Raw genomic sequence first — 27,731 nt, 5'->3', positions numbered from 1 at the left:
ACTTGGGGAAAAAAAGAGGACGAACCTCTTTGTACACTCATTTCTCAACTGCCCTGGCAGCCAGATCCAGGCCCACTGAGTTAGGCAACCTCAAAGGCATCAGCTACCCACCGCCTCCCGGGCTTGCTTGGTCAGCCGCGCCCCCGCCCCGCCCCCGCCCTGCCCCACCCCGCCAGCATCCCTCGGCTCAGCCTCTGGGCCGGAAGCCCCCTCCCCCTCCGTATCCCCCACCTCCCGAGTCTCTACCCCCTCCCAGTCCCTCTCCCTGCTTTGGTCCGGGAAACCTCTCTCCGCCCTCTTCCTGCTAATTCAGCTCCGCCCAGGTTCTTCCGTCCATTCCCAGAGCTCAAGACCCGCCCCGCCCAGGATCCACCCCGGCCCCGCCCCTGCACCCCCACCCGGCCACGCTCCTTACCGAACTGCGGGCGGGGGCTTGGAAGCCGCTGCACCCCTCCTCGGCCCCGCCCCCAGCCCCCGGAAGCCCCTCCCCGGTCCCAGCCCCGCCCCCCGAAGTTTCTTGGGCCCCGGGCGCCCGGCGGGACAGAAAACAGCAAGCCGCCGCCCGGCTGCGCGTAGATGGAGCAAGCGGAGCCCGCGCAACGCGGGCAGCAGTAAGCGGCGAAACCGCCGGACCTCACAAACTCGCCATGGAGGAAGAGGTGAGGGCGAGGGTTGGGCCAGACGGAACAAGAGTGCTGGGCTCAGATCCTGCCCGCCCTACTTCCACGGGTCTCTCTGCACAGTCCTTCCCTTCCTTCAAGCAGAACCTGGACCGATGGGGTAGGGACGGGTTGGAGGTCTCGTCTGCATCTCGCCAACAGCATCCTCAGTTTTTCTCACCAACTGGAAACAGTGCCTGTCATGGTTCCCATTGGATTGATGGGGAGACTGAGGCTCTGGAGAGTTGGGTGACTTGCTGAAAGTAGACTGGGTTGCTGTGCCTGAATCCCGTTACACCCTTTCTTGGCTTTCTTTGCCTGCTTCGGCCAGGTCTGCTTCTGAGGGGTGTGTTAGGGGAGGGAAGTTTTTCAGGGTCCTGGGCCACTGTCTCAAGGAATCTGAGATTGTAACGGAGCCTGGTGGCAGGAACGAAGAAATTGCTTTTGTCTTCCTTGTGTATATATCTCAGAGTCCCCGGTGCTCTTGAACTGTGTCTATTCGAGGATGTTAGTTGAAGGGTCAGGTCAACTGAGTCTCCCAGTAGCAAGGGCTGGATCAGCAACGCCCCTTGAGCCTCCTCTGCCCCCTGCATACAAACTAAATTCTGGCAGCATTCTGATTATCCAAGGATCCAGTATACAGCAGTCACTTACTGCATGAGTAGAAAGAAGACGTTCTTATCCCATGAAGGGTGGGGAAGAAAGATGAAGCCTTCCCTCCTGGAGCCACCCAGACCAGCTGGGGAGCCTTCAGTGAGGTCAGCCATTCTTATTCCTGTCAGTGTTCACATGCGTATTTCCTGGAGCCACTGCAAGGCTGTCCGTTCTCTCTAGGCTAGACCCTGAGTTTCTGTGGGGTGGTAGATAAGTCACTTCCCCTCTCAGCCTGTGTTTCCTCTTCTATAAAACACAGGGCCTAGCCTCCTCCCCTAGACCTCATTGTGGTCCCTGCACCCAGAGTGGGTACAGGTAGGGGGCAAAGTCAGGCCACTATGTTTTGCCTTGGTTTCTTTTCTTGCTGTCACGGGTGGGGCGGCTGCCTGTCCTCAGTTCCACTCCTGCAATGGCTGTGCTCTCTGTCCAAGGCCCCTCCCCGTGCTCCCAGAGGATGTGGATCAGGATTACTCCACCTCCTGATCTGCTCTGGTCCCCAGTTATAGGAAGTTCTCCTAGGGCTTCCTGGGCTCAGTGAAGGCAGCCCTGTACTCCCTCTGCTCCCTAATCTCTAACATGGCTACTTTGTGACTCCCAGACACCAAAAGTATCTGGGTCATTAGAATCTTGTCCATGTTACTTCCTCCCTGGAACTCCAGGTCTCACCCACACAGTCAGGGGCTCTCTGTGCCCGTCTTCTCTTTGATACCTCTGACTCTTGTTGCTTCCTGCTTATAGAGTTCCCGTGTTCGCCTGTGCCTCTGTGTCCATCCGTCTCTAAAACACATCTTAATTATGGTCACTTATCTGCCCTTGACCTCAGGCTACCTCATCTCCCTTTCACGTAATTGTCTTCAGCCTTCCTGCTTTGCACTTCCTGGATGCCAGCCACCCCGGGGCCAGCCTCCCTTAGCCTCTGTATAGGATGTAGGATGGTGGTCCCTGTCGGGCTTGGAGAAGAGCTAGTTTGGGTTCGAGCATCTGCCTATCTGTGTTTTCTGATCCTCATTTTTCAGTTCTAAAATGAGAAGGGGATCTAGAAATTTGATAACGTGTATACAAAAGTTCTGAAAACCAAACACATCAATGGAGGCGTTACTGCTGCCTGTGGAGTAAGGTTGGAAACCTTAGCTCTGCCTCATTGCCCTCTCAAAGCCATGCCTTTCCTTGACTAGACTGCCTACTGTCCTCCTCACCTTTACTGAGACAGGCACGGCAGTGGGCCAAGTTCTTGTTCTTTCTATTGTGCCTTTTCTTTCTGTAGTAAAGGGGTTAAGAATGCGAAGTCTTTTTTTTTTTTTTTTTTAATTTTATATGCATGGGTGTTTTGCCTGTATCTGTGTCTGTGAACCACTTGCCTATGGAGACTAGAAGAGGGCATCAAATAGCCTGGAACTGGAGTTAACCATGTTTGTGAGCTGCTGTGTAGGTGTCAGAAATCGAACCCAGGTCCTCTGGAAGAGTAGCTAGGGCGCCTAAGTCTGAGCCAGCTCTCATGGGAATAGGAAGTCTTTGGTCTGTTTTTGCCTTTAGTTCTCCACAAACACCTACCTTCCTAAAGAGCTTCTTCACCAACCCCAGGCCCTTGCCCCAGCAGAAAGCTAGGATGAGGGAATTCCTCAGGGTCAGAACCATGAACTTCCCAACAGACAAGAGCCCCCTCAAGTGGGGAATAGCCACCTAGCCCTCTGAAGCTTCTTACAGGCAGGCTTTGTTCTTTCTGTCTTCATTAGCCTGGAAGATCCCTTGAGGCAGGACCTGAATTATTTCTTCTCTCTGTATTTTTTTTTTTTTATCTGAGATCAAGTCTCACTGTATAGTCCAGGCTGGTGGCCTAGTACTCCCTATATAGACCACACTGGCCTTGAACTCAGAGAGTTGGCTTCTGTTGGCTTCTGTCTGTTGTAACTCTGTTGTAGCTTTTCATCTAATCATTTCCTACACAAGGTCAGCGTGACCTGTCTCTTTTCCCCCTTGCTTTTTAAAAGAACAGCCCTGAGACACTCCCGTGTCAGGCCTACCGGAGCCAGGCTGATGCCATTGGGTACTTCAGGAGCTGCTTGCCCTGAGGTAGGCTGGAGAAGGCCTGCTGAGGATGACTGGGAGGGGAACAGAAACAGTGGTCAGCTGGTCAATAAGAAGAGAGGAGCTGGAGAAACTGGGCTGAGCAAGACAAAACCTCCCCTGTGAACCCTGCCAAGGGGAGGGGTGCCTTGTTAAAACTTACTGGGGTGTAGCCAGACCCCTGGTGGGAGGAGGTCTAAGGGGTGGAGACTGAGTTGGGTGGAGGAGAGTGGAGGCAAGGAAGACCCTGGCGTTTAGCCAGGCCTCCCGTAGGATAGCTAGGCCTTGCTTTCCACCATCTGCAATGCCCTCCTGTCCAGTCCCTTCCTGGTCCCACCCATCCATGCAGACCTTAGACTAGCTTCCCTAGCTTCACTAGGCCCTGGGTGCATTCCTAGAGTTTGAAGGTGACAGCAATCAAGGCCTATGTCCCAGCTGTGGCCCCTAGAGCTTCCAGCTGATGTAATGTTTTGCATGTCAGGCAGTGGAAGAGGCAGGTAGGGGAGATCTTAGGGATACAAGGTCCTTTTAAAACTACGAGGCGGGGGGTTGGACTCCCTGGAATCAGAAGAGGAGCTTAGAGGTGGGAACCGTGAGCAGCAGCTTTGTTCAGGAGACCTGAGAACTGAGGGCTTAGGAGGTGACCAGCCGTGCTGGCATTGCTGGTGTTGCTGGTAGGAGTGTTTGTGTATGGGCATAAGGGTTCCTATTCCATAGTTTTCCCCTTCCAGTCCTGGACCCTGTAATAGCCTGCCCGGGTTGCTGAGAGATTAGGTTCCTGGGCATCTCATAGCCTCTGGGAGCCTAGCACATCCCTATCACTAGGGAGAGGCAATTGGGTCTATGACTAAATGAGAGAACTACCGTGTTCCTGTCAAAGAGCCCTGAAGTCCCTTCCCTCTTCCCCTGGTAGGGTAGCTCTAACTGTCCTGCATCCTCACTTCCTCATTCCTGCATCCAGGAAGGTCATTTGGAACCAGCCCACTTCCCCATTTCTCTCGTCATCCACAAGTTAGAGAGAAGATTAGAAGAGACGTCCCACGTTCCTGGAGATCTGAGGCCAGCAGCTCTAGCTCGGCTGCTCTCCATCTAAACTGAGAACCGCCAGATCTGGAGAGAAGGTCCCTGAGACTCCAAGGAGGGCGGGCAGTAACAGGCAGTGACAGTAGTAACAGGAGTGACAGCTGCCAATTACCAAGCTCAAGGTATCCTAGGAACTGCTCACATGCCTTGTCCTCATTTAGTAACAAGCATGGATCAAGTCCTTGCTGGTGTGCCAGGCACAGTCTAGGCCGTGGGACAGCAATTCACAACAAAACCCCCCACCCTCAGGGAGCCCTACATATACTTGATTGTAGTCAAAAGGCAGAGAAGCAAGATGGATCCCTATTCCTTACAGGAACTGTTAGCATCTCCATCTCCCAGTGAGCAAACTGAGACATAGAAAGAGGTGATGTCATTTGCCTCCGGCCCATGTGACTTGGGCTCCAAAGCCTATGGTCCCAGTGAAGCAGAATGTGTTCCAGGAGACAGAAAGGCCACAGCGAGAAGCGGGCTGGATTATTACTGCCATGACAGAAGAGCCAGGCCCTGCCCAGCTCCTGACAGATCACCACACTTACGTCTGCCCGGGCTTGTCCTTCCAAAGACATCTGTGGCCACAGGGTATCTCTGGGGAGAGGCGTGCCTCTTAACTGGGGCCCCTTTTTGGAGCTCTATGTAAATTATAATGTAGCTGAAATTAGTCAGTGTTGATTTCCTCCTCATGTCCTCTAGATTCTGATGCTGTCTTGATCCTTTCTCCACCACCCTCTTTCCCTCTCAGTGCCCCAGTACCTGTAAGTTCGGCATGGTGGTTAGCAAATAGGGGCATATTTAAATTTTCATTTGTACACAGATGTCCTCAGCTCTCATTAGGTATTAGAGAAGAAGGTTAAGTGCTTAGTACTCAAGTGAATCTGACCCCATCTCACAGGCATGCAGACATGCATGTACCCTACACCCAGCCGCCTGAGCAGGTCATGGATGGGGCATGAGATGTTAGTGAGAGGTCCTGAGACTGCAGTGCAGCCCCTTGTACAGAATGGTTTGAACTCAATTCCTATACCAGCCTGTGATGGAAGAGACAGTTCTCCGAGCACTCAACAGAGGAAGTAGCCACTCCACAGCATGGGGATGAGATCTAAGGAGTCCCCGCTTCAGGAGAGGGAGCTGGATTGGGTTTTCAGGGAAGTCTAGGGTCGGGGGCGGGAGGGTAGGGAGTCCTGTTGTTGCCTTACAGCCTGCCTGGTTTCTCCTGTCCTCACAGACCTTGCTTAAACATTCTCTATTCCGGGAGGTCTTTCTTGGCCACTGAACCACAGACCAGGTTCCTAGTGTCCTCTTACACACCAGTGCCTGCTTGTGTCCTTTTCTTAATTTTTTTGATTGCACTTATGTCCATGGGGGGCTACAAGCATGTGTGTACATGTGTGTATAGGGAAATCAGAAGACAGGTTATGGGAGTTTGTTTTCTTTGTCCACCATGTGGGTTCTGAGGATCGAACTCAGATCGTTAGGTTTGGTGGCAAGGACCATTTCTGGATGAGGTCCACTTCTGTCCCTTCTTCATAGCTTTTGCAGTAGTTAATGTGTGCATTTCTGGGTATTTATCCGTTTAGCTGCCCTGTCTTTCCCGATGTGTACTCTATGAGGGTAGGTTGCGTTGCTTTTGTTCTCCTGTGACATATGACATCACTTGGGCTCAATTCATTTGTTAACCGGTTTAATAAGCACCGGGAGGCACAGGAGTGGGAAGAAAATGGGTTCAGAGAGACCTGCTTTGAATTTTGGTTCTGTCTTTCTAGCAGCGTGACTCGAGTAAGTCATCTTTTTTTTTTCTCGAGTTTCAGTTTACTGTGACTTGTGGCTTTAATAGCAATTGTAAAAGTTAAGAGAGACTATGAGTGAAATACAGTACAGTGGCTCAGTGTAAGGGGGAGGTTGCTACTGTTACTGTTCTGTTTTTTAAATACCTGCTTTGAGGGTTCCTGGGGAAACGTCATGTAGGCTGCCGCACTAGATGCATTCCCTATGTGGTCTGCGGACCATTTGGCTTCATGGCGACAGCCCTCACGATACGTTCTGGTGCTGTCTTACAGAGTATAAAGGAGGAGAAACCTCGTGGAGCACGGACTGCAGACAAGGCTGGCTGGATCAAGAAGAGCAGTGGGGGGCTTCTGAGTTTGTGGAAAGACCGCTACTTGCTTCTCTGCCAAGCCCAGCTGCTGGTCTACGAGAATGAGGTGAGGACTTGCTTGGCTCTGAGAGCAGCAGTCAAGCGAGGCAGGCGGGCCAGCAGGAGCCCCTAAGACTGGGGCTGGAAGGCTCGCTCACTGTTGTTGTTTGTTTGTTTATTTGGTTGCTTGTGTGTTTGTTTTAAACAGGGTCTAACTATGGGTAGCCTTGGCTAACCTGGAACTTGCTCTGTAGACTAGGCTGACTGGCTACAAAACAGAGACTCACCTGCCTCTGTTTCCTGAGTGCTAGAATTAAAGGCATGCACTACCACACTGGCCCCCACTTCACTGGCATGCTGGGCCACCCTGGGCAAGTGTCTCATCTCCTCTGGTCTCTATGTGTAGTAGTGGGGATGATACTTCTAGGGGCAAAGTTAGGGTTCCTGGGTAAGGGTTCTGTGCCATCCATGTATAGCATTTGAGTCTCCTCAACTACTTACCTGTGTGCTGGAACTTCCTGTTTCGGGCCAAGGTTTCATAGATGAAGTATGTGAGCAAACTGAAGGTGTTCCAGTCAGCATTGGCACTAAACATACCAACTAACCCTCACAGAGACCCACCTGCTTCTGCCTCCTGAGTGCCAAGACTGAAGGTGTACACCACCATGATGGGGCCTATGTTACATTTTAAAGAAAGGATTGGTAAGGGTTGGGGGTGGGGAGGTGGGGATGGTGGTAGTGACTTCACCTTCTCACAGAGAGTGGAGGGCTTGATCTAGAGGTAAGCCCAGTACTCTTTCCACCAAGAGACAGCAGCGAATAAACTTCAAATTTTACTTTTGGTTGAAAAATTTTAAATGTTAATTACATAATGGGAGTGGTAATGCTCACCTTTAATCCCAGCACTTGCAGAGGCAGGAGGATATCTGTGATCAGAGTCCTTTATCCGACCTTGGAATTGCCAGGGTGCCTTCGGCTTTTCCCTCCTCTGACACTGGGCTACCAGTTGACACTTATTAAACACTTGTTTGTGCAAGAGTTCGTCTGCGAGTGCTCATATGTGCCAAGGCATGTGTGTGGAGGTTGGAAGACAGCCTTGGGTATCAGTCCTCACCCTCTCCTTCTCTGGGGCAGGCTGTCTCTCTGTGTACTCGAGACTGGCTGGACCAGGAGCCTCCTGGGGGCTTTCCCATCTCGCTTCCCATCTCACAGTAGAAATGCTGGGTTTACATGACCCTGTATCCCGCTTTCTGTGTGGGTTCTGGGGCTGTGGACTCAGCATGTCAGGCTGTGTAGCATGTGCTTTTCCTCGTCAAGCCGTCACCCCAGCCCCAGTCAACACTTCTGCTGTCCCCATGCCTCCCACAATCCTCACACCTTCCCACTTAGATTCTCGCCCCCCTCCCACTTTCAACAGACTTTGGACAACTAAGAACAGTAAAATTGCCAATTTTACACCTATAATCCCAACACTCAGAAGGCTAAGACAGGAGGATTGCTCTGAGTTGGAGCCCAATCTTGACTATAATGTAAGACCTGGTCCCAAACACAAAAAACAAAAAACAAAAACAAAAAACAAAAAACAAAAACAAAAACAAAAAACAAAAAAAGCTAAAATTGTTAGTTAAGGAAGCATCAGAAATGCTGATATGAAGACTTGGAGGGAGGGTGGCTTTTCCTCTTGGTACTGGGGTTCAGGCTGCCAGAGGGCCCACCCACTGAGAATGCGAGGATATTGTCTGCCTTTGGCCGATGTAATCTGTGAATGGAAGGGGCTTGCATCTTGCCTATCGACCCCTCTCAGCCCCGTTAAGGCAGCTTGGCAAATTCCTGAGTGCCTTGGGCCAAGAAAGCCTATAAACCCCCCATCTAAGGGCTTCAAGGAGTTGCCTTAGAAAAGCATCTTGCCTGGGGGCTGGAGAGATGGCTCAGTGGTTAAGACAGTTTTTCCAGGGGTCCTGAGTTCAAATCCCAGCAACCACATGGTGGCTCACAATCATCTGTAATGAGATCTGATGCCCTCTTCTGGTGTGTCTGAAGATACTTATATATAATAAATAAATCTTTAAGAAAGAAAAAAGAAAGAACAGCACCTTACTTGTCCTGGGTGAGTCCCCAGGAATCAGGACGACAGAGATGCTGTGGGAGAACAGCAAGGAACGGCAATGTGCAGACAGCCACCCAGATGTTCTGTACTTACCAAATTAGGATGTGCCACAGCTGGGAAAGCGGCAGCCAAGGGATATTTTTATTAGAGAAAAAGTGTGTATGTGTGTGAGTGTGTGCGAGATGTGGCTTTTTCCAGTGCCAGCTGCCGTAGGAGTTGAGTGACTGGCTCTCAGCTGTCAACCCACCAGGCACTGCCATCCATGTCCTAGACTGCCTCTCCACATCTGGCCGCAGCTGGGAAGCAGGGAGGGTTTCACATTCCCTAAACATGAAAAATCCAAATCACACTTTAAAAAAAATTGTATTAAAAACTTAACTGTTCCAAGAACCTAGTACCCAGGGATGGGAGCTTGGCCCTGGAGAAGGAATTGAGGACTGCTTATTGGTTCAATTCCTCTTTCTAATGTGAGGAGTGAGGCAAGTGCAGACGATGGCTCTTGGCTGTCTCTGCTGTCAGAGGCTGGTGTTCCAAAGAATGCTGCCCCCGCCCAGTGCCTCCCGCTTTATCCTTTCCTCTGAACTGCAGAAGGCCCCGGGATGATTCAGCACTTGGAGTGTTGAGTTGTCCCAAGCCAGACAGCCCTGGGGAGCTGGGTGGTAAAGATGGACTGAATGTGTTCCTAAGAGAGTACCTTTGGCTGATCCACTGGGGAAGCCTGCAGATGGGTGGTACTGGTGCTGTAGCTTCTCCCGGAAGCCCAGGAAGACTTCGGAGGTCTTACTCTAGGCTGGGCACCATTCTGGCAGCCTGGTCCTATGTACTATTTTTTTAAAGGCAGGGTTTTTTAAAGGCTGGAATTGGCCACTAGCAGAGGATGTCCTTGAATTTCTAATTCTCCTGCCTCCCCCTCCCAAGTGCTGGGATCAGAGGTGTGTGACGCTGTGCCGGCTAGTTGTTATGTCAGCTTGACAGAGGCTAGAGCCATTTTGGAAGAAGGAACCACATTGAGAAAATGCTACCACCAGACTAGCCTATGGACAAGCTTGCAGTTCATTTTCTTGCTTGATTATTGATGTGGCTGAGGTCATCCCTCAGTGGGTGGTGCCACCCAGGGCTGGTAGCCCTGGGTGCTATGGAAGAGCTGAGTAAACCATGGGGAGCCAGCCAGGAAGCATCGGTCCACCGTGGCCTCTATCAGCTCCTATGTCCAGCTTCTTGTTCCTGAACGATGGACTTCACATTGTAAGATGAAGCCAACCCTTTTCCCCCAAGTTGCTTTGGGTCATGGTGTTTATCACACGATAAGCTAAGATAGCTGCCTAGCTTGGTGACCTGAATTCAGTCCTCAGGACCCACCTGGTAGAAGGAGAGAAGTGACTCAAGTCATCAGCCCTTAAGGCAGCCAGCATGCCTGGTTTGTGTGGTGTTGAGGATTAAACCCAGGGCTTTGTATATTCTAAGCAAGTGTTCCAAGCACTAGAGTTGTAGCCCTAGTCCTTGTATTCCTCTCTTGAGACCTACTTCCTGGAGAGTGCCACTCGGGGAGCCTAAAGGAGACAAACACACTGAGAATAGGGTAGAACCGTCCAGGCACGAGATAGGACTCTGCTCTCTTGTGTCGGGGCTTAGTGTTCCTGGCATCTAACATGGTATTTGTACCTAGCGGTTTTATAGATGTTCTCATTCCCCCAACAGTGGGTAAGACACAAGAGCACTAAGGTTTGGGGGATCATGGAAGGTAGCAGGGAGCTTCTCACAATAGAACTATCTCAGAATAGAATATTTCTGCTGTGTATGTTTCGTAAAAGAACCTGGACAGGATTGAGCCTCAGGGGTCAAAAGAGAAGTGTGCAAGCAAACATGGGAAATGACACCTGATGGGGCCAAGATAGAGAGGTCAGACCACCCTGGCCATGTAAATCAGTGGTTAATTACCTTAGCCATATAACCATCTGCCCTGAAAAGTACTGAGGTCCGGGCCAGCCTCACCCCAACATTGATCATGATGTTACCTGGGTGTGTGGGTTCTCATAAGTCTTTTTATCTTATTTATTTACTTGTGGGGTGGAGGGACATATGCCATACTTCAACTGTGGCAGTTGAAGGACAAATTGGGGGAGTCATTTCTCTTCTTCTGTGGGTCCTGGGGACTGAGCTCAGGCTACCAAGCTTGGAAGCTAGCACATCTACCCATTAAGCCATCTCGCTGGCTCCCTGCTGTCCTTTTTAATTCCTTTTTTTTCTTTTTCTTTTTTCTTTTTTTTTTCCGGGGCTGGGGACTGAACCCAGGGCCTTGCACTTGCTAGGCAAGCGCTCTACCGCTGAGCTAAATCCCCAACCCCTTTAATTCCTTTTTTGAAAGATCTCTTTATTTTATGTATGAGAGTCACTGTCTTCAGACACACCAGAAGAGGGCATCAGATCCCATTACAGATGGTTGTGAGCCACCATGTGGGTGCTGGGATTTGAACTCAGGACCTCTGGAAGATCAGTCAGTGCTCTTAACCACTGAGCCAACTCTCGAGCCCTCCTTTGTGATTCTTATGTATTTAAGTGTATACACACACACACACACAATTTTACTTTGATCACACCTCTCCCTTCCCCCATTATCTGTATATCTCTTTCTTCCTCAGAAGTCCCTCCTTTAGCCAGGAAGGGGTGGCGAACGTCTGTAATCCCAGCACTCAGCAGGCAGATCTCCATAAGTTTGAGGCCAGCCTGGTCTACAGAACAAGTTCCAGGACAGCCAAGGCTACACAGGCACTCTGTCTCAAAACAACAACAACAACAACAACAAAAGACCTTCATTTACTTCCGTGTTTATGTGGAGTTTGTTTGTTTCTGTTATGAGACAGCATCTCACTGTGTAGCTCTGGCTGTTCTGGAACTCACTATGTAGACCAGACCTGGCCTTGAACTCAGAGATTCACCTGCCCCTACCTCACAAATGCTGGGACTAAAGGCATATGCCACCACTGCCCAGCAAAATAAATCTCAACAACAACAACAACAGCGTCTTGCCAAAGACCATGCTGGGGAAGTCAGGTCCTGGTTGGGAATTTACTACAATTGTTTTGCTAAATGGACATGTTGTCAAACTGCCTTTTAAATATATGTTTATGATCCATAGTTAAGTGCTGCTCTCAGCCTTGGTCAGGGATTTTCTGTTTACAGTGGCACATGTTAATGCAGAGTCAACACTGATGAGGTGTTGAGAATAAGAAACTGTTGAGTGCTCAACCGGAAACAGGGCATCTGTGTCCATCCCTTGAAGGCTCAGAGAACATCATGCAAGTGAAAGAATGTAAGAGGGAGAGAATGAAGGAGTGCTATGAAACACTGACTTCTGGACATGATCCGACTGTCGCAGCCACAAACTCACAGCAGCAGTGCCTACCGGGCCCACCAGTGTTCTGTCATGGATGGGATAGGCATCATAGGCCCCACCCAACCCTGAGGAGCTAGGCTGGGCAAGGAGAATTCATATTCCCGGGTGGTGTAGCTATTGTTAATATATTCTTGCTCAAGTAAATAACACCCTACTATGGCCATGTAAGCAACCCTAGTTAAATGTAGTGGGACACATGTATACACGTATACACACACAAAACATACTGGATATGGTGGCACACGCCTTTAGTTTCGTCACTTGAGAGAGGCAGAGGCAGGAGGATCTCTGAGTTTGAGACCAGCCTGGTCTATATACCGAATACCAAGCCAGCCATGGCTACACACAGAGACCCTATCTCGAAAAACAAAAAAGAAATCACGAATTGTGCATGAATTTTTTTATGTGCATGAATGTTTTGCCTACATGTCCATATGTTCATGCCTGATGTCTGTGGAGTTCAGAGGTCATCAAATCTCCTGGAACTGAATTACGGTTGGTTATGAGCCACCATATAGATGCTGGGAACTGAACCCAGGTTCTCTGCAAGAGCAACAATTGTTCTTAACCTCTGAGCAATCTCTCCAGACCATGACAGATTTATAACACCTGGTGTGAATCGTAGAGCAGGCTTCACATGCAGTCAGAAAGAAGTTCTACCCATAGCAGCCATAACACTATTACACCAGTGAGCACATCTTGCCTGGCAGACAGATGTATAGCTTGCAGGTTCATAGCTGGAGAAGACCATTGATGGCTGTTTTCTCCCAGCGGCCCACATAACACCTTCTAGCACGATGGAAACTAGGCAGCCTCATGCTCGCTTCCATGATTTCTCTATGTGCTCCGGCCAGAGTGTTTCGTGTCTTTAGCAGGTTTGGATGTTCTTAAAAGCTTTGAGACTGCTGGGATTGAGTATTCTGGCATAAAGTCATGGTTCTCAGGGGTTTACTTACACCAGGGTCTCCTGGAGTGATAGTTAAAATGCACATTGTCCCCAGCACTCTGGGAAGCAGAGACAGGTAGATCTCTGTGAGTGCAAGGCTGGTCTGGCCTACAGAGCAAGTTCCAAGACAGCCGTGGCTACATGGAGAAACACTGACTTGGAAAAAAAAATCACACTGTCAAACTCCATGCTCCCCAAGTTTGTGATTGGTGCTCACAAAGTTGCATTTTTAGCAAGTTATCAAGTGGCACTAATGCACCAGCAGATCCTTTTGTAGACGTTCCATGACTCTGGTGATCAATGATAGGGTACCTCAGGGGCATGAGAGCACCAGACCCTACACTGGGAGTGTCATTGGCACAGAGCCACCAATTAAGAAGGCATCAATCAGGGGTTGGGGATTTAGCTCAGTGGTAGAGCACTTGCCTAGCAAGCGCAAGGCCCTGGGTTGGTCCCCAGCTCCCAAAAAAAAAAAAAAAAAAAAAAAAAAAAAAAAAAAAAAAAAGAAGGCATCAATCAGCCCTGTGTGCGCTCTTTCAATCTCATTGCTTAGGGAGCCAGCCTGGTTTACATAGCAAATTTCAGGCCATCTAGGGACACACAGGGACACACACACACACACACACACACACACACACACACACACACACACACACACTTCTGCTTCCCAGGAAGTTGTACCAACTGGGTCATCTCCAGAAGAGGAACCAGTTGACCACTATTAAGGGAGAGAGATTATTCTAGGCAGCTTGCCAGAGAGGTATCCTACACCCCAAACCTTCTAGGGTCAGGGTTGGCAGGCAGGAAGTATAGAAGGCAGCCTGGTGTGGTGTGACAAACGTTTTCCTGGGGAGACAAAACGCACTCATCTATTCACCCCAGATAGGGAACCCAATGGCAGAGCAAAGTACGGATACCAGCAAAGTCCAGCTTGGTTGAGTTTTATTGGGGTTACTTACAGGCATATGGGTGAGAGGTTATTTACAGAAGCAGAAATGGCTCAAAGACAGCTGAGTTACCAAAGCCACCCCAGCATTGGTAACAGCTCCCAAAGCTGGAACCTGGAGCACACAGCACAGCCAATAGGAGGCAGCTCAGCAGGTTGAAGAGTGTCTAAACCTAAATCTGGTCAGTTTCAGGAAGTTCTTGAAGTTGGCTTGTTGTTTTTTACCTCCCCGAAGGATGGAATGCTTTGATCTGGGAGGAGTTGACCCCCAGACATTGTGTGGCCACTAACCTGCATAGTGACGGAGCTAGAGAGGCAAGCTGACAGGAGGATGCTCTTATGCTCTGGCCTTCAGCCTGGGGTGAGGGGCCACTCTGCCTAGCTCGCAGTCAGGAAGGGGAGCTGTCAAGTGAGGGAGCCAGCTCAGGATCACTGGGCTGAAGATGGGGCATGTGAGCCCATGTGTGTCTGGTTCATCCGCTTCATGGGAAGCTCTTCTCACCGTGTTTCATGACATCTGTATTCTCTGCCTGGCCACTGACCCTGCACAGACCCTCAGGCGTCCTTTTCTTTCTATTTCTGCTTCTGGTCTCAGACACTAGATCCAACCCTTAGGCACAAACCCACTTCCATTTTGTATCCTATCTCTTACCAGGATGGTAAACTCTGTGGACACTTGCCAGCTAGCACACACTGACTGACACCATTTCCGTGCCGGGATCTGAATACCACATCTTGGTAATGCAATGTTCTCGCCCAGTAGGATGAGAGTCTAGAATGCATAGTCAATGATTGAGGTTCTCAGTGGGGCTGGCTCTCACCAGCTCACTCCTTTTGTATCTCTTCCCCCAGGAGGAGCAGAAATGTGTAGAGACGGTGGAACTCGGGAGCTATGAGAAATGCCAGGACCTCCGTACTGTCCTCAAGCGGAAACACCGATTTATCCTGCTGCGATCCCCAGGGAACAAGGTAAGGGCGATTGTGAAGGCTGCCTCTCTCGAAGCCAGGACCTGCTGGGGGAAAGGCAGGCTGGGCTCAGATGGAGGACAGCTATGAATGAGGCCTCTACCTCACCAGGCTTTCCGGACCTTGACGGAGTCTGGAGCAGAGGCAAGAAGAGTATGGCATCCCCTGCATCCCCTGCATCCTCTGCATCCTCTGCATCCCCTGCATCCCCTGCATCCCCTGCATCCCTTGCGTCCTCTGCATCCCACCCTCCAGGCTCTCTGGGGCCCAGAGCTTGGAGGCTAAGCTTCCCTCTCTTTGTGATTTCCTTCCTTGCCCAAGACTCTGTCCCTTGGGTGCAGGTGAAGTTTGCTGTTTGTACCCACTTACAATTTTGTGTGTCTGAGTGTTTGCCTGCACACCACAAGTGTGCCTGGTGCCTGCGGAGGCCAGGTAGTCAGATCCCCTGGATCTGGAGTTACAGATGGTTGTGAGCTACTCTGTGGGTGCTGGGAATCAAACCTGGGTCTTCTGCAAGAGCAGCCAGTGCTTTTTCCACTGAGCATCTCTCCAGCTCCTGTACCACTTTTCCCTGGAGGAAGTCAGTCAGCTGGGTGTTGACACGTGCAGTTTCGTGGCTGTCAGGAGGGAGCGCAGATATGACCTTGGTCAAAGTGCACAGTACCGGCTCCTGCCACACCTCACTCGAACCTCTCCACATCGTGGGGAGCTTCAGCGAAGAAGCTGGGTGAGGGGAACAGGCCTGGTCTGGGCCTACTGGAACCATGCTGTTTCTCTCCCAGTTTTGAAGTTAGGAGCTAGTCTCCAGTGGTGCCCGTGGTCCTAGGTGCTGGAAGAGATTACAGCGCTGTAATCCTTAGTCCATGCTACCCAAGTGTATATGTCACCAAGACAGGAGCACGAGGCTGGGCCCAGGTTCATCTGACATCTGTGGCTCAGCGTACTTTGAGGACAAGAGAATGGTCTGTCTTTCGGACCCTGCAAACCTTTCCTTATCCGAGAGACCTGCTGCCCCTCTGAGCAGGTACAAAGTATGCATCTGTGTTTGAGAGGCACAAAGTACATCGAACACAAAGGTCAGTGCCTTTGTCTGCCGTGCATATGTGCAGATATCACTTGCTATGCCAGGGTCATTGTGTGTGGTCATGTGTGTGTGTGTGTGTGTGTGTGTGTGTGTGTGTGTGTGTGTGTGTGTGTGTGTGTGTGTGTGTGTGTGTGTGTGTGTGTGAGATGCAGATGTGGGGTGACAAGAGACGTTGTTTCTTTGTCCTCTACCCATGTCACCTACTTTGCCAGCTCTGAGAATCAGCTAGTGGTGTGCTAGGTGGGTCACCCAGCTTGGGTGGGACAATCCCTTCAGAGAAGCCTGTTTATACAGCTGCCCTCTCAGCTTCTGTGGTCACAGCTCTCTCCCCCTCCAAACCCCCCCCACACCCTCTAGCCCATCCTAGAGTTGAGATTGGTTCTGGGTGACTGGAAACATGGGCTTGAGCCAGTGGTGATGGCGACAGAGAGATACAACCAGGCTCCTGCTCAAGGGCCCTTGACCCTCCTCATACCACACCAGAGTGGGGCTCCCAGAGGTCCTGCAAATCCTCCGCCTGTGCCTGCTTTTCCCATCGCCCTGGGTGTTCCCCAACTTCCTTGTGGCCTCTAGCTGGCCAGGAGGTCATGTGACCCTGGCTGTCTGGTCCTGAGGCTGCCTTTTTTTCTCTCTAATCAAATAAACAAAGACTCCAGTGTCTTGTGTGCCCTACTCCCCCCTGCTGCTACATCCCCACGCCCCTGTCCATGAGGTCACAGACAGTGGCTGCCAGGAAGCAGGGTGGCCACTGCTGGGCCCTGCTGCCCTGCTGGTCTCAGCCAGCTTGGCCCTTTCCTCTTTCCGGCCTCCTCTTCCCCTCCCCCCTTTTCCTCTCTGCCTTTCTGCCCTTCCCCCTTTCCTAGGCATTGGCAGCCTGTTCTACAGTCATTCTTATTACCATGGGTTCTCCTGCTAAGCCTGTGTTCTTAGAGCTTCTGCAGAGGGCTTGTGGCAAGGAGCTGTAGCCTGCGCCCACCAGGCATAGCCTCTTGGTGTTTATTCTAATTGCTCTTGTGACGGTCATCCCTGTGGAATGCCCAGCTCATTGAGGAAGGATTACACAGACGTTATAGTAGAACTGGATCCCCATGACCTTGTGTTCTCGAATCCTGGTGAACCCATTGGTCAGTCCAGTAGGTTTTTTCCAAGACCATATCTCTCCCAGGGAGCCAATGCCCTTAACTGCAGCCTGTGGCTGGTGGACCGGGCCAGGAGGGAAGGGGAAACTGAATCCAGTGGTTCTGTTCCCAGCCCTTTGAGGCCAGAGTTGTGAAGAGAGAACTCAGCACCTGAGGCTTCTCTGTCCAGTCCTGCAGCTACTGACTTCCACGGTGTGTTTCTCAGCTCCAAAATGCCAGTCTGTACCAAGGAGGGGGCCCCATTGACTCGGAACCCCTAACAGGTGCAACTTCAGGGCTGGCCTAGCCGCCTAGCACATCATAGGACTGAGTGGTCTTTGTAGCCCTCTAGTATGTAGTTTGGTCTCTCCCTGAGCTCCTGCAGCCCTGAAGGCCGAGAGGAAGTTGCCAAGGTGCCCTAGGGTTTTTGACTTAACTGCAGATCTGCTGCCAGGATCTAATTTAGCCTGATCATGCAAATGAGCATTTGGCTGTGGCTGGCATGGAGGGGACCTGGGGTCCTGTATGAGGAGGAGGTAGTGCTGCCAGCAGGAAGTTATATAATGAGGATGCTAAGGGGGCCGGGCCAGCGCACTGTACTACGGTATTACATAACTGACTGGTGGAATGGCAGGAGGCGCTAACTAATACTGAGGTGGGGGATGGGCAAGCTGGCCACACCAGCAGAGAGCTAGGGCTTCTTGAGGTCAGAGAGTAGGCAGTGGCCCAGGAACGGAGTAAGGGAAGTAACGTAGGGCCAGTTCATTCATGTATCGTCTCATTCACCCACTAACTAATTATTGAACACCTACTATGTGCCTTAGTTTTGATCATGCTTAATTGCTTCATAGTAAAACATGTTATCCCATTTTACAGATCAGAAAAGTAAGACTGAGCAGGCGAAGGCTGGGTTACTATGCACTATGCGCACTCATTCTGGTCAGCTCCAGACTTAGTTCTTTAGGTACTTTTTTTTTTTTTTTTTAAAGACAGTCTAATATTTACAAGCTGACATCAAACTTCTGATTCTACATCCCAACAGCTGGGATTTCAGGCATGCGCGGTAGCACCTGGACTGTGTGGTGCTGAGGGTTGAGGCAGGGCTTGGGCTTGCTCTGCAAGTTCTCTACCAATCACTAAGCTACATCCCCAGCCCTAGAGAAATCTTTTGAAAACAATTTTGTTGCTGGGGAGATGGCTCAGTGGTAAAGTGTGCTTTCTATGGGGTGCACAATAATTCAGATGCCCCATAAGCCTGTAAACCAGGTGGGTGTGATGCTCTGCTTGTAATCCCACTGCATGGGAGGCAGAGACATGGAATCCCTACAGCAAGCCAGTTAGCCAAATCAGCCCAATTCTACAAGAGACCCCTGTACATAAGAGTGAACAAGGAAGACACTGGATCTCAGGCCTCAAATCAACCTTACACACACACACACACACACGTAGACACAGACACACACACACACACGTAGACACAGACACACACACACGCAGACACACACAGACACACATAGACACAGACATACACACACACAGACACACACAGACAGACACACACAGACACATACACACACATAGATACACACAGACACACATACAGACACACAGAGACACACAGACACACACAGACACACACTTCAACACCCATGTGAGCATGCAGTACACATACCATGTATGAAAGAAAATAGTAAGAACTGTCTATGATCAAACACACTGACTGAAACAAAACAAAACAAAACAGGGTCTCACTATGCAGCTGGCCTGGAACTCTATGTAGACCAGAGTGGCTTCAAACTCAGAGATCTGCCCACCTCTGTCTCTACCTTTTGAATGCTGGAATTAAAGACATGCTCTACCATTCCCGACCAAAATTTCCCAATTTTTTTGAGCAAATAGTTTTGAGCAATAGTTTGAGGCATTAAATTCACTCTTAAGGTCGTTCCATCTCTACCACCTTTCTTCAGAAGTCTTAAAACTTATGAAACTGGGGTTGGGGATTTAGCTCAGTGGTAGAGCGCTTGCCAGGAAGGCAAGGCCCTGGGTTGGTCCCCAGCTCGAAAAAAGAACAAAAAAAAAAAAAAAAAAAAAAAAAAAAACTTATGAAACTGCAACCAAAATCCATTAATCCTGGGTCCTGTTGTTCTTTTTCCAGTCCCGGGCACCCGGGCAGTCCCCACTCTACCTTCTGGCTCTGGTTATGGCTTGTCTAAGTGTTGTGAGTGTGTGTGTGTGTGTGTGTGTGTGTGTGTGTGAGAGAGAGAGAGAGAGAGAGAGAGAGAGAGAGAGAGAGAGAGAGAGAGAGAGAGAGAGATGTGTGGGGTGTCAGTCTCAGGCTTCTTGGAATTTTATTTCACCTCACATGGTTTTATTTATTTATCCGATCCTGAGACAGAGTCTTTTTTTTTTTTTTTTTTTTTTTGGAGCTGGGGACCCGAACCAGGGCCTTTTATTTATTTACCATGAGCTAAATCCCCAACCCCCTGAGACAGAGTCTTATGGAGCAGGACCATACCAGAACTCTTTCTACAGAGCAAGGCTGATTCCCCCCAATCTCCCGGAAGCTGCAGGCCGGAGGGGGCCCTTTCTTGATGTATGCCCTCCCCACTTAAGCCCAATATCAGAATGCTCTGGGGCATTTAACTACACTTTGGAATCTGGGTTGGGATGCTTCCCAAAGACCCCAAATGTCTGTCCTAAAAATATCTGCCATCCACCCCACCTGTCTCTCACAGGTCAGTGACATCAAATTCCAGGCCTCCAGTGGGGAAGAAAAGGAATCCTGGATCAAAGCTCTCAATGAAGGGATCAACCGAGGCAAGAACAAGGCTTTTGATGAGGTATGGGGTGTGGTCTCTGCTTGGTTCTTTGTTTTCCTCCGAGCCAGCAGTCTAGAAGACTGTGCCCACCTCTCTCCAGACTACCCTTCAGTTCTGTCATCGCTTCAAACACGGGGACATACTTCATTTAATCTCCCAAAAGACCTTCAAAGTGGGTGCTAGTGTCCAGTTTCTACCAGTGAAACCGAGGCGTGAGTAAATGAAGTGACTTTTTTTTTTTAAAGATGGTCTCACTGTGTAGCCCCTGAAAAGCTGAGGCAGGATATCGTCTTGTGTATTCCGGCCTGGAACTCACTGTGTAGCCAAGGATGACCTCGAACTTCTAATTTGCCTGTTTCTGCCTCCCAAGTGCTAGGATTACAAGCCTGTGCCACCAAGCCTGGTTTTATGAGGTGCTGTAGGTTGAAGCAGGAATTCCTACCTGCTAGACAAGCGCTGTACCAGCTGAGCCACATTCCCATCCCTTAAGTAATTTTGTTTTAAATTAAAAAGCACATGGGCTGGGAGCATATCTGTGGTAGAGCATCTGGTCTTGGGCTCAGTCACCCACACTGACGGGAGCAGAACACATGCAGGGAGTGGGTAGACTATCCCTGGCTGCACTACATATCGTTTCAGGGCAGCCTCAGTGGGTAAACAGTAGCAGTGTGGCAGTCTCGAGCCAGGAGAGCTGGGGGTGAGCTTAGTGCCCATGAGTGGCACACACACACACACACACACACACACACACACACACTGGTTTTTGAGACAGTATTCCTCTGAATAGCCCCAGACTGTCCTGGGAACTCACTCTGTAAACCGGGCTAGCCTTGTACTCAGAGATCCCCTGCCTCCACCTCCCAAGTGCTGGGGTTACAGGTCTGTGCCATCACTGTCCAGCCCATGAGCTCCTTCGTCCGTTCACCTACAAATTCCGGGCCATTCAGGGTTTCCCTGGCTGTCTACAATGACCTTCCATTCCTGAGGCTCCTGTGCCCTAGTAGTAACTATGGCAACACTGACTTTAAAAAGTGAGGCTTGGAATGATGTCCCATGGGCTAGGGTCTGCTAGGAAAGACCTGCCTTTGACATCACGGGTCCATAGCTCTTTGGGTTCAAATGTATTTTAAGGACAACTTGAATGGCCGGAGATGAGACTTGAGCGGAGCCTCCTTCCTCAGCAGGTCTCCTGGCTTCTACCGTGAGTCCTGCATTCACCAGAGTCACTGAATCACTTTATGGGAAAAGTTCCTATGTGGGAGAAGAGATGGTGGTCCACATCATGGATGCTAGAGCGGCCACAGAAGCCATGGCCTCATAGGCAGTTTTGGCAGGTTCCCTCTCCTCCTCCGTGAGTCATAGGAACAGGCTATTCCAGAGTTCAGAGTCCAGCTCTCCCATGTATTGAGACCACCTTTCCTGACTTTGCATACAGATGCATGCTATCCTCCACAGAGTCAGGCCCAGCCATAGAGGCCCTGCCCTTTTCTGGCCTGGACACAGCCTTGGGAGAGTAAGTGAAGTCAGGGCAAGACTTAGTGCACCCTAGGTACCAGAGGAGCATGATCTGGCACCCCCCTCTTGCTTCACTGCTCCAGCTGAGCCCAGAGAGCCTCAGGGCTGCTCATCTTTGGGCAAGAAGACTGAGCTGAAGAGAATAGCTGCAGACAATGAGGATGCTTCATACTCAGTAGAGAGAGCACCCATGACAGTGCAGACAGAGAGAGGAGCAGAGGGAGCACCCATGACAGCACCTATGCAGTGTGGACAGAGAGAGGAGCAGAGGGAGCACCTATGACAGTGCAGACAGAGAGAGGAGCAGAGGGAGCACCCATGCCAGTGTGGACAGAGAGAGGAGCAGAGGGAGCACCCCAGTGCAGACAGAGAGAGAGAGAGGAGCAGAGGGAGCACCCATGCCAGTGTGGACAGAGAGAGGAGCAGAGTGTGGACAGAGAGAGGAGCAGAGGGAGCACCTATGCCAGTGTGGACAGAGAGGAGCAGAGCACCAGAGGAGAGAGGGAGAGGGAGCACCCATGCCAGTGTAGACAGAGAGAGGAGCAGAGGGAGCACCTATGCCAGTGCAGACAGAGAGAGGAGCAGAGGGAGCACCCATGCCAGTGCAGACAGAGAGAGGAGCAGAGGGAGCACCCATGCCAGTGTGGACAGAGAGAGGAGCAGAGGGAGCACCTATGCCAGTGAGACAGAGAGAGGAGCAGAGGGAGCACCTATGACAGTGCAGACAGAGAGAGGAGCAGAGGGAGCACCCATGCCAGTGTAGACAGAGAGAGGAGCAGAGGGAGCACCCATGCCAGTGTGGACAGAGAGAGGAGCAGAGGGAGCACCTATGCCAGTGTGGACAGAGAGGAGCAGAGGGAGCACCTATGCCAGTGTGGACAGAGAGAGGAGCAGAGGGAGCACCTGTGCCAGTGTGGACAGAGAGGAGCAGAGGGAGCACCCATGCCAGTGTGGACAGAGAGAGGGCAGAGGGAGCACCTATGCCAGTGTGGACAGAGAGGAGCAGAGGGCACCCATGCCAGTGTGGACAGAGAGGACAGAGGGAGCACCATGACAGTGCAGACAGAGAGAGGGGGAGGGGCACCCATGCCAGTGTGGACAGAGAGAGGAGCAGAGGGAGCACCCTGCAGACAGAGAGAGGAGCAGAGGGAGTGCCAGATAGAGAGAGGAGCAGAGGGAGCACCTATGCCAGTGCAGACAGAGAGAGGAGCAGAGGGAGCACCTATGACAGTGCAGACAGAGAGAGGAGCAGAGGGAGCACCCATGCCAGTGTGGATAGAGAGAGGAGGAGAGGGAGCACCTATGCCTGTGCGTGCAGAGAGAGGAGCAGAGGGAGCACCTATGACAGTGGGACAGAGAGAGGAGCAGAGGGAGCACCTATGACAGTGCCAGAGAGAGGACAGAGAGAGGAGCAGAGGGAGCACCTATGACAGTGGAGACAGAGAGAGGAGCAGAGGGAGCACCTATGCCAGTGTGGACAGAGAGAGGAGCAGAGGGAGCACCTATGACAGTGCAGACAGAGAGAGGAGGTGGACAGAGAGGAGCAGAGGGAGCACCTATGACAGTGCAGACAGAGAGAGGAGCAGAGGGAGCACCCATGCCAGTGTGGACAGAGAGGAGCAGAGGGAGCACCTATGACAGTGCAGACAGAGAGAGGAGCAGAGGGAGCACCCATGCCAGTGTGGACAGAGAGAGGAGCAGAGGGAGCACCTATGCCAGTGCAGACAGAGAGAGGAGCAGAGGGAGCACCTATGCCAGTGCAGACAGAGAGAGGAGCAGAGGGAGCACCTATGACAGTGCAGACAGAGAGAGGAGCAGAGGGAGCACCCATGCCAGTGTGGACAGAGAGAGGAGCAGAGGGAGCACCCATGCCAGTGTGGACAGAGAGAGCAGCAGAGGGAGCACCCATGCCAGTGTGGACCAGAGAGAGGAGCAGAGGGAGCACCCCATGACAGTGCAGACAGAGGGAGCAGAGGAGCACCCATGCCAGTGTGGACAGAGAGGAGCAGAGGGAGCACCTATGCCAGTGTAGACAGAGAGAGGAGCAGAGGGAGCACCTATGCCAGTGCAGACAGAGAGAGGAGCAGAGGGAGCACCTATGACAGTGCAGACAGAGAGAGGAGCAGAGGGAGCACCTATGCCAGTGCAGACAGAGAGAGGAGCAGAGGGAGCACCCATGACAGTGCAGACAGAGAGAGGAGCAGAGGGAGCACCTATGCCAGTGTAGACAGAGAGAGGAGCAGAGGGAGCACCCATGCCAGTGTGGACAGAGAGAGGAGCAGAGGGAGCACCTATGACAGCGTAGACAGAGAGGAGCAGAGGGAGCACCCATGCCAGTGTGGACAGAGAGAGCAGAGGGAGCACCCATGCCAGTGTGGACAGAGAGGGCAGAGGGCACCTGTGACAGTGCAGACAGAGAGGGAGCAGAGGAGCACCCATGCCAGTGTGGACAGAGAGAAGCAGAGGTCCCCCATATGGAGGCACATGGAGTGGGGAGGTGCTGTCCCTGCTGAGTGAGGATGTGAGATGCAAACCTTGACTCTGAGTTTGGGCACAGTGGGTGTTTCCTACTCTTCTAAGATCTGGCAGGAACTCACCTGCTTCTAACTCCTTCCCAGGTAAAAGTAGACAAGACCTGTGCCCTTGAGCATGTGACACGGAACCGGGTACGTGGGGGCCAGCGGCGACGGCCACCAACAAGAATCCACTTAAAGGAGGTAAGGCCTTCCCTCAGCTTCAGTAATAGGAAGTCAGTTGAGCCTGGGATTCCAGGCCCTCGGGGAAGTCATCAACACTCAGGGCTAACCTGGAGTTGGGACTTGCTAAGTGGTATGTGTGTAGGAAGAGCAATAGAGATGTCTGGGCCCTTTCTCATTTGTGGTTCACATGGGCACCTTGAACAGCAGAGAAACAGGCTTGGGTAGAGATCAGCTTCCAGCAGGAAAATGTTCCTCCTCATTAGGTGTGATTAGTTCGGTATTAGAACAACTCCAGGAGATCGGGGCTGGAGGGACCATAGAGGAGTTGACAGATGGGAGTGAGAGGGACTCTTGCTGGAGGAATTGGTGTGAGCTGAGGCACCAGGCAGAACAGTTTAGGAACAGTTTAGAGGTGCTCAGTTGGCTTGTGGATTAGGCCGGGAATGAAGCAGGAGGAGTTATGGAGCCTACGATGCAGGGTTAGGGATGTGATTGAAGAAATGTTTCAGGGATCAGCTCGAGGTCTTAGTAGGGTGGATTTGGGTTGAAAGAGAGTTCAGGATTCTGAAATGAAGGAGGAAGGATCCCAGACTCTGAAAGGGACGAGAACTGGATGGTAACACACAGTAGGAAGCAAAAGATGTCGCGGGCTGCGCACAGGCAGTTTGGAGAAGGTAAGTGAAGGGGCAGGAGATAAGGAGAAACCTCTAAAAGACTGGTAGAATGACGAGAGAGACTTTAAGGGCCAGGGAAAATCCTCAGCAAATAAGACATTTCAGGGCTTCCAGCAATGGCTACAGCAAAAGAGAAAGCTTTTTCAAAGGAGAGGTCTGGTGGCCAGGACAGAGTTCTTCAAGCAGTGCAAGGAGAGACAAATGGACTTGAGGCAACTTGGGGTTAGGCCTCAGGGGCATCAATACAGGACCTGGTGCCACAGTAGCAAGGGAAGAACTGAGGTGTGGTAAGTGGTCATACTTGTAGCATATTTTCAAAGGAGTCAGTTTAGGGTTTTCATGGGGTACAGAGCCTCAGGGACTCCCAAAGTAGGGATCATAGGCAGGAAGAACACAGGACCTTTGGAAGGTTTGTTCTTGGTATTAGACAGCCTGTTATCTGTCAGCTGAGAGAGGAGTCACAGAGAGATACTGAGAAAGGGTTTCCAAGGGGAGGATGTGGGGAGGGTGAAGTCCAGCCTTGGAGAAGAGATATTCTGTGGGAACTTAGGGAGGGACCTGCCTATGTATCTGTTTCAGATGTTGGGTAGACCATGTGGTGTACGTAAAAGGGCGTGAGGGTCTCAGCCAGGACTCCACCCACCCCACCCTGTAACTATCTGAAGGACCTTGGAAGAGGCTTCTTGCATAGCCCTACTTCATGACCTCTGAGGCTCCCTGGAAAGGTCCCCATACTGTGAGGAAGGTCCAAGAATCAGGCAGAGTCAAGGGTGAAAGACTGTCCAGAGGTCTCTAGGCAAGCAGAAGTAGGTGAAGTAGGCAATTTGGGAGAACCTATATATGGCCATCCAAAATGACATCTGGATACTACTCCCACACCAGGTAGCCAGTGCAGCTTCCGATGGGCTTTCACGGCTGGACCTGGATGTCCCAGACAGTGGACAGCCAGTGTTTGCTCCTCTCAGTGACATCAGTGAAGACCAGCCCCAGGAGCCACCTCGGGCTCTCATGCCTCCTGTCAAGCCTTCCCCAGTACCAGAGACCTCTGGAGCTGAGGACAGCCAGGAGACTCCTGCAGGAGAGAGAGCCCTAACCCCTCTCTCAGAAAGCTCTGAGGCCAATTCTGAGAGCCAAGAGGATGCAGAGACCCTAGCAAAGGAGGACAGTGACTTTAAGAGGCTCCCGGACAGCGCCTTGTCTGAGAAACTGAAGGTGAGCTGGGAGAACCCCAGCCCAGAGGAGCCTTCTGTTTCCGAGAGGGCACAGTTGTCCTCTTCGGAGACTCCAGAGGCCACCCCCAGGGAGAGCAAAAAGCCCCCTGCACCTCCTCCCAAGATCCTGTCGGAGAAGATGAAGACCTGTATGGGTGGGATGGGTGATTCTGGTCCATCCCAGCGTTCCGAGGGCCCTGAGACCACGTCTCCAGGCCCCACACAGGTGTCTGTGAATGGCGTGGGTGATGGTCCTGAGTCTGCCTCACAGGCCGTGGGCACCCCTGGACCTGCCCCAGAGGACGCAGCAGCATCCCCAGAAGCGCCCTCCTGGGGCTTGCCGTCCCAGTTTCATCCTCGCTCCTCTTCCCTTGGGGACCTACTCAGAGAAAGTCCTCAGCATCCACGACTGCCCAAGGAAAAGTTGTACCGGGCCCAGCTGGAAGTGAAGGTGGCTTCGAAACAGACAGAGAAATTGTTGAACCAGGTGCTGGGCAGTGAGCCGCCACCTGTGTGTGCCGAGTCATTGCTCAGCCAGGCTGTGGAGCAACTGAGGCAGGCCACCCAGGTCCTGCAGGAAATGAGGGATTTGGAAGAGCTGAACCAAGAAAGCCCTGGGCTAGTGCAGAAACGGAAGGAGCTGGTGACCCTCTACAGGAGAAGTGCACCCTAGGCCTGCCAAGCCCCAGGCACAAACTCACCTACCCCCCAAGTACCCTCATCTGTCACTGCCCAACCTTGTTATGAAATGAGCTACAGCTCAAGTTGTAGATGCACCACTGGGTACATCGAGTTTGGCCAGGACTTGGTGCTCCTGATATCTTTTCTACTCTGCCCCGGCCTGGGGCTACCTCTCCGGCTCCCTGTTCTGGCCTCTTCTCTAGGCTCTGGGCATGGGATGGAGCATAGTCCTGTGGCCTATGTGGTTGTTGCAGACTGCCCCAGGGCTCTGGCACTGCGCTTGGAGTTTCCAGGATGGCACGAATCTGTTCTCACCCCCGACAGTTTATATTCCTGACTTCCAGGTGGAGCATGGCTGAGCTGCCCGAGGTGCCCATCTTCTGGTCTTCAGGTGGCTTCGGCTTCCCTCCAGCCATGCCTACGTATGAGTAGCTGTCGGGGCCTTGGGTCCAGGCTGTAGTGAAATGTGAAATCTATCAGCTGAGTGAAATGTGGCCTTTAGCTGGAGCCTAAAGACGGATAAGGGTCTGGATGAAGGAGCTATTTACTCTGGTTTGTTTTCCTCTCTGCAAACCGAGAGACTTCTCTGCAGCATCCCCACCCTTTGGAGAGCTGTGAGTAGATCAGCTCAGATCTCAAGGCTTCCAAGGGGGAAGAGGAACTCAGGCTTTCTGGTACAGTCTCTGCTCCTGGGCCAGCTTCTGTCCAGCCTTGCACATTCTTGAAGATGAAAACCCTACAGTGGCCTGTGTTAACTTCTGAAAAACCTGTATGAAATTATCATTAATCAACCCTTAGAGGCCCCGCCCCCTACCGCTGCCTTCTGTGCCTCCCAGATGGGATTTATCTGAGTCTCTGTGGTTCTTCCTCAGCTGGAATAGCTCTGATAGCCACCCCTTTTCTTCACATGCTGGAGTCTGTGACTACAATCCACCTATCAGGCCCCTGGTGGGCCACCACTCCCTAGAGAGAGGAGG

General features: G+C 51.5%; 1 protein-coding gene across 1 annotated transcript; it reads left to right on the top strand.

The window, feature by feature from the left end:
- Positions 1-553: 553 nt before the first annotated feature.
- Positions 554-27,471, top strand: Plekho2 (pleckstrin homology domain containing O2). Its single transcript, XM_032910860.1, has 6 exons — positions 554-659; positions 6,518-6,661; positions 14,840-14,956; positions 19,891-19,995; positions 24,108-24,206; positions 25,745-27,471. The coding sequence occupies exons 1-6, from the start codon at positions 648-650 to the stop codon at positions 26,744-26,746; spliced, it is 1,479 nt and encodes a 492-aa protein (XP_032766751.1). The 5' UTR covers positions 554-647; the 3' UTR covers positions 26,747-27,471.
- The last annotated feature ends 260 nt before the right edge of the window (positions 27,472-27,731 follow it).

This window comes from Rattus rattus, chromosome 8 (genome assembly GCF_011064425.1).
Source record: "Rattus rattus isolate New Zealand chromosome 8, Rrattus_CSIRO_v1, whole genome shotgun sequence".
Taxonomy (NCBI): domain Eukaryota; kingdom Metazoa; phylum Chordata; class Mammalia; order Rodentia; family Muridae; genus Rattus; species Rattus rattus.
The sequence above is the reverse complement of the archived record's forward strand: the minus strand, read 5'-3'. Positions and strand labels throughout refer to the sequence as shown.

Excerpts from the sequence above, each read along its gene's own strand:
- Plekho2 (XM_032910860.1), top strand. Across the intron at positions 14,957-19,890 it reads TGCGATCCCCAGGGAACAAG|GTCAGTGACATCAAATTCCA; the intron begins GTAAGGGCGATT and ends TGTCTCTCACAG. Across the intron at positions 19,996-24,107 it reads AGAACAAGGCTTTTGATGAG|GTAAAAGTAGACAAGACCTG; the intron begins GTATGGGGTGTG and ends ACTCCTTCCCAG.